The sequence below is a fragment of the Oncorhynchus mykiss genome, chromosome 7, assembly GCF_013265735.2.
Source record: "Oncorhynchus mykiss isolate Arlee chromosome 7, USDA_OmykA_1.1, whole genome shotgun sequence".
Classification (NCBI taxonomy): domain Eukaryota; kingdom Metazoa; phylum Chordata; class Actinopteri; order Salmoniformes; family Salmonidae; genus Oncorhynchus; species Oncorhynchus mykiss.
The window spans coordinates 19782617-19788466 of NC_048571.1; the positions used below are offsets into that span (position 1 = coordinate 19782617).

Genomic DNA, 5850 nt, shown 5'->3' on the forward strand with positions numbered 1-5850 from the left:
AAGTATACTTTTAGAACTGGATTCAGTGCTACTACACACGATTTGAACAAATGCTGCCTATCAAGCTGCAGACCTGATATTCCTTCAATTAACGTAGTCTGGGCTATGTTAGAACGTTTTGCAATGCCTGAAGTTTTGTCACTGGGAATGTGGCCCGTCCCTTTGCAGTTGGGAACAGTTTGATAGCACAAGGGTGTGAATGCGAGCCCTGTAGCTACAGCCAATGAGCTGGGACCGGATACAAGATATCCTCTGAAACAGCAACTGCTTTGTCCTCCCTCACTTCCATATGACGCCATTTACAGCATAAACCCGACCTCTTCTCCGGAAAGAGGAAAAAACAAGACGAGAAAAACTTGAAAGCACCTCGGCGTGTAAGGCAGCCAAACATTCAACAATTACAGCGAGTATTTTTTTCGAACTCCAGCTTACGTCGGAGTGCAACAAACTCAACGGATTCAAAAGTATCGAGTGCGCATTTTCACTTTTCTAATTTACTAAAAAAGTGGAGAGCCAGCAAGCCCTTAGTGATTGATTCGTTTTTGGCAGTATTTCGCCTCGGGTACTCTCGCTGTGGCTATGTTTTTGATCTCTTAAAATTGGAATCTGGAAATATTGTTTGTAGCTACTTTATCGTTGCACTGGATCGTGTGCACTTTCAAATTTAGGAATTTAATACAACAAACGGGGCTGAAGTGGTGCGAACACGGTGAGTTCGTGAAAACAAGTTTGTACTATTTCAACAACAATGTAGCCTAACTATGGCCGTTACAATGTTTAAAAGTTGTAACATAAGCGTAGCCTTAACAATTCTGCATTGTTGCATGCTCTCGGACTAGGGAGTTCCAACTGCCGACCCGCATTGACTTTCCCCATCCTCTCTCCAACCTTCCCCGTGCAATCCCAGCATTTTCTCATCTAAATAGGCCTACAGCTCCTTGCTCTAAAAAGTAGGGTTTTAGTTTCCCCCTTCTGATTAATGTTCTAGACATCACCCTCTTATTCAAAAATGGATAGCCTGTCAGTAGATAATACATTTTGACTAGATCGATTAAGTAAATACAAATCTGTGAACGGTAGACTACACATGAACACAGATTTAGCGCAGTTTAACATAGTTTTTGTTTTATATTCAGAACAACAAAAATAGAGGGCTCTCTTACATTATAGAAGAAACGTGGAATGATAAAAGTCAATATTTTTGTATTGCTGTTTGGGTGGGGCTATTGGTGTTTAAGTTAGGCTATTTCATAATAGGAAATTAGGGTTTTTACTCTTCTGACTCGCCAGTCCATTTGCCTATCAAATGCCCATCTCAAATGTCATGATAGTTGGGCTCATCCGCTGCCTCACACACACACACACACACACACGCACACGCGCGCGCGTCATGCACACCATGATTTATTAGGCTAATAATTGCCTCCAGAGTGAAATAAAACAATCTTTAGAAATGTTCAATTATGAGTCCCTCGAAACTAGCAATCATTTATTTTTCACTCATTTGGAAATGGTGGCAACACATCTAAAGTCTCTAACTTCTAGTTATGGGACATGTGAGGATGCAAGTATGTGCATGATGACATGTTTGAGTGCCTCAACTTTTGTTGAAGTTGTAGACTAGGCCTGTCTCAGCATTGCCTTGTGTTCTCTTCCTTGCATGCTCTTTATATTCCCTGTTTATATCTCATGTAATGGAAATAGTCGGTATGTACCTAAATCCTCCAATCAGTGGCCTAACATGCCTACTGTCAATTTCCCAACATACAGAAACATAATCAATCCACTGACTGTTTTATTATGTTAAATCTTTCTTTTTGTTCTCCTGTCATGTGAAATGGTAAACAAATGGTGAAATGTTGCCTTAGAGGTACTGTTAGGTATATATTTGGTTGTTGTTACCTATCGCATCCTTTTAACACCAAACAGAAAGTGCCTAGGGTTAGGGGATATGATTGGAATTGAAATTGGGCATATGCTTACACTTTTACATTGGAACAGTAATTCCTAATGTACGGTGTTGATATATTTGTCAAGCAAAACAACTCCAGTCGGTAGCTAGACAACCCATGTTGCCAAACCCTTATCTCTTCAATGCAAATTTCAGTGGTGTGTGTGTGTGTGTGTAGAGTTGAGATTTGCATATCGTATGTATTTGCCCACACAGTTGTATCATCAGTTATGATTTACATAGGGTCGTTTCTACTCAAATGTCACCTTGTCGTCTCATATATATATTTGCCTGTCTTTCTCTCCAGGACTTCAGATGTGTTCAATGCCAGCCGGAGGGGTCCTTCTTCAGAGCCAAGATGGAGACCAGTACTCAAAATGGCAGTGGTGGCGGAGGGTCGGCCGGCTTGCTGCGTGCTCTGCGTGACAGCGGGAGGCTACACCGGCCTCACCATGCCCAGGAAGGGCAGCCCGATCCTGGGGTAAACCCCGGCCAGCAGGCCCCTGTGCTCTCGCTGGACCAGATCAGGATCACCGGGAGCAGTAATGAGTACACAGAGGGACCAACGGTGGGACCCATTGTGGTCCCTAGGCCCCCTGGCTCGTTGCCCACCCAGCAGAAGAACGACCTAGGCCTGGAGACCAACGAGCAACTGGAGCCCCAGGACCCCAGGCCCAACCAGAGGAACTTACTCCCCCAACTTCAACAACATCCCCAGCCCACACACTCCACAGTCCCCCTTATGGATGCCCCATCTCTTTCTTCTAGCACAGAGGGCTCCAGAAACAGCCCGAGGACCAGTACAGGCAGCACGTCTTCCGTGCAGAGGCTCCTGAATAGCCCGGAGATTAGCGAACAGATAATCAGGACCCAGCCCATAAGTGTGGAGCTTAAACAGGAGGAATTGAAGCCCCTGGCGAGTATGGCTGGAGGGGCGGTGGTGGTCACGGTGCCCGGTTGCGGTGCCCCCGCCGTTAGGGAGGGGCTGCTGGGTAAACACGCCTACCGCTGTGAGGACTGTGGCCGGTGCAAGTGCCAGGAGTGCATGTGCCCGCGTGCCCTGCCCTCCTGCTGGATGTGCGGCCGGCGGTGTGTGTGCTCGGCGCAGAACGCGGTGGACTACGGGACTTGCGTGTGCTGCGTCAAGGGCCTGTTCTATCACTGCTCCAGTGACGACGAGGATACATGCGCCGACAAGCCCTTCTCCTGCAGCCAGTCGCACTGCTGCGTGCGCTGGTCGGCCATGGGCCTCCTTTCCCTGTTCCTACCCTGTCTCCTGTGCTACCTCCCAGCTAAAGGGTGTCTCGCCGCGTGCCAGAGCTGCTATGACCGCGTCAAGCGACCGGGGTGCCGGTGTAAGAACACTAACGTTGTCCACTGTAAGAGCGTTGACTGTAAGCCAACGTAAAGGGAAAGTACCTTGGGTGTTGTGGAGAATTGATGGGGGTTTGACAACTTTGGGCGACTGAAACGATCACCTCATCACGTTTTGGCCCAGTAGTCAGAAGTTGATTGGGGGATTGGCTAAGCTGAGCTGTTTGACGTGGTTTGTGTCGTTTGTTTTCAGCTATGGTTGTTAATACTGGCTGCTTGATCACCAAGTGCCCTGATTTTGTACTGTTTTAATCGAAGTCCAGAATGTTAGCCCTTTTGACATTTAATACAACTGATATGCTATGGACAGACTCTCCTGACTAACTTGTTTGTGAATAGTAATCGCAAAAGTATGTAAATTAGCAAATGACCTCCTCAGAGATTTTTTATTTTTGTATATATAATATTTCAACTGTGAAAAGCATTCTGCCAAACCAGAGGCACCTTGATGATAGATCCATATATATTATATAATACAATGTTTAATGTTGTACATTCATGGGAATGTATATCAATCATTTTTGATGTTTGCCTTACAAGAGAAGGACATTTACACATCTTATCCCTTCAACTCTACTTGTAAATTGTACAGTGACCCTATAAGAAAATCTTTATTTTCTATTTTCAACATTGTTTTAGTGGAAAGAATATTTATTTGAAGTTTTATTATTTTATAAAGAAAATATTTATTTTGAGAAGCATCTTAAAAAAACATCAGCCTGTTCGAGTACTCTGATGTTGTTGCAAGTTAGGGTGGCTAGGGTGTCAAATTGGATGCATATGTTCGCTATGAAATAGAAAAATATATTAACGTTTGAAATTAAAACCCTGCTGTTTTTGTCAGTTTTTGTGTGTGCATGCCCAGTATCTTCAAGCTCTTGTCAGGGTAATGTTTTATGATATCAGATTGGGACACTATCTTTTATTGTCTTGGAATTGTCTCGGCAGGGACTGATATTCCAATGCACACTTTGCCAGCTTGACATTATGGCTTCACTGCCCAGATCCAATCCTTTGGAATCTATGTAATAACCCAAAATGCTACACTGTCAGAGTCAGAGAAACTGACACTTTACATTTAGACTTTTCAGTTCTAGATGGATTAAAAAGCAGAACAATAAGGCTATATGGATTTGAATCAGAACTCATTTATGTATCTTCATGTAGGAGAGGAGAATGTTGACTAAACTCAAGATCTCCCACCCATCTACTCACTTTAGTTCAGTAGAATGTTTGAGAGAAGTCTGATTAGCCTCCTCTTCTGAGGTATGTAGCTAGGGGGTTAGAGCAGAGCAGTAACTCACTAACCCATCTGTGTTTCCTGTGTGCCAGATGGTAGGGAGGAACACACAGCCACATGGTCTTAGCCCCACATGTTCCACAGCTTCAAACTCAAAACTTCAGAGACCAAGAATGAGGATTTCTCACTTGACCAAGTAGCATCACTAGCTATGTTTCCATTAACTTGTCCAGTGATTTTATTTTTTTTAGACGACATTTACAGTTTGCCAAGAAAATAAATGTGACTATTGCATGCTACGGCGCGTTTCCATTGAACTATCTTGAACTAGCTGGGCTTAATGACATATCACCTAAAAAACACTTTTTCGCCAAAAACCTAGTGTCGAATTAATAAACTGGTTGAACTGTTTCCATTTAGGTAAATTGCGCATTAGGCCCAATAAATTGGCGACAGTCTAGCCTATGCCCTCCCACCTATCGGTTTCATATCTCAGGTAGCCTGCGAAAGCCTTGATAGAATGCAATAATTGACTAATATTTGCCATATAATTGGACGGTAAAATTAGCATCCAGCCAACCAGAAAAGCAAGGCAAAGCAATTAATGCATTCTTGAAAGTCAGAACAATCCTTGTCATGCAAAGAAACATGATTTTTTTAAATTTTTTATTGTTGAAAAATGTATTTCGCAAGCAGTGAGCGTTTAGAATTAAATGTGGAGTGGAGCTTTATAGTTACGTGATGACCTTAAAAATGATCATAATGTATTCTAAAAACCGTTTTCCATCATTTGTCGCAATAAAGAGTACTTATGTAAATGTGATATTTCAGTTATTTTCTTATTTGCAAACATTTCTAAAAAAAACAGTTTTTGCTTTGTCATTATAGGGTATTGTGTGTAGATTGATGGGGGACAAAAACAAAATGTGGAAAAAGTGTAGAGGTCTGAATACTTTTCGAATGAACTTACTTTAGTAACTGAATTATCTTTAACCAAGAGAGATTGTTGGAAATAATCTAGTTTACCATAACTAACAAAACGCAGACATTTTCACTTCTTAGTCAAACTCCAAACCCCTACACTGTTCTTGATTCCAATTTCCTATTTTGGACAGCCAGACTAGACTGGATCATTTCCCCAAACTGATTAGAGCTATGAAATAAGGAAAGAGCCATACTGAATGAGTTCACCTCCAAGGGAAACATCTGGCTTTCGTTGGATCATTTAACTGGGGCTGTGAACTGTGGCTCTGCATTGGGAGGGCCATCGTTTGTAGCTGTGGGA

The 5850-nt window shown here is 42.8% G+C and overlaps 1 protein-coding gene across 1 annotated transcript; it reads left to right on the top strand.

Moving 5' to 3' along the window:
• Positions 1–228: 228 nt before the first annotated feature.
• LOC110527444 (protein sprouty homolog 2) lies at positions 229–5388 on the top strand. The gene is made up of 2 exons (XM_021608713.2): positions 229–709; positions 2259–5388. The coding sequence occupies exon 2, from the start codon at positions 2310–2312 to the stop codon at positions 3357–3359; it is 1050 nt and encodes a 349-aa protein (XP_021464388.1). The 5' UTR covers positions 229–709; positions 2259–2309; the 3' UTR covers positions 3360–5388.
• Positions 5389–5850: the final 462 nt, after the last annotated feature.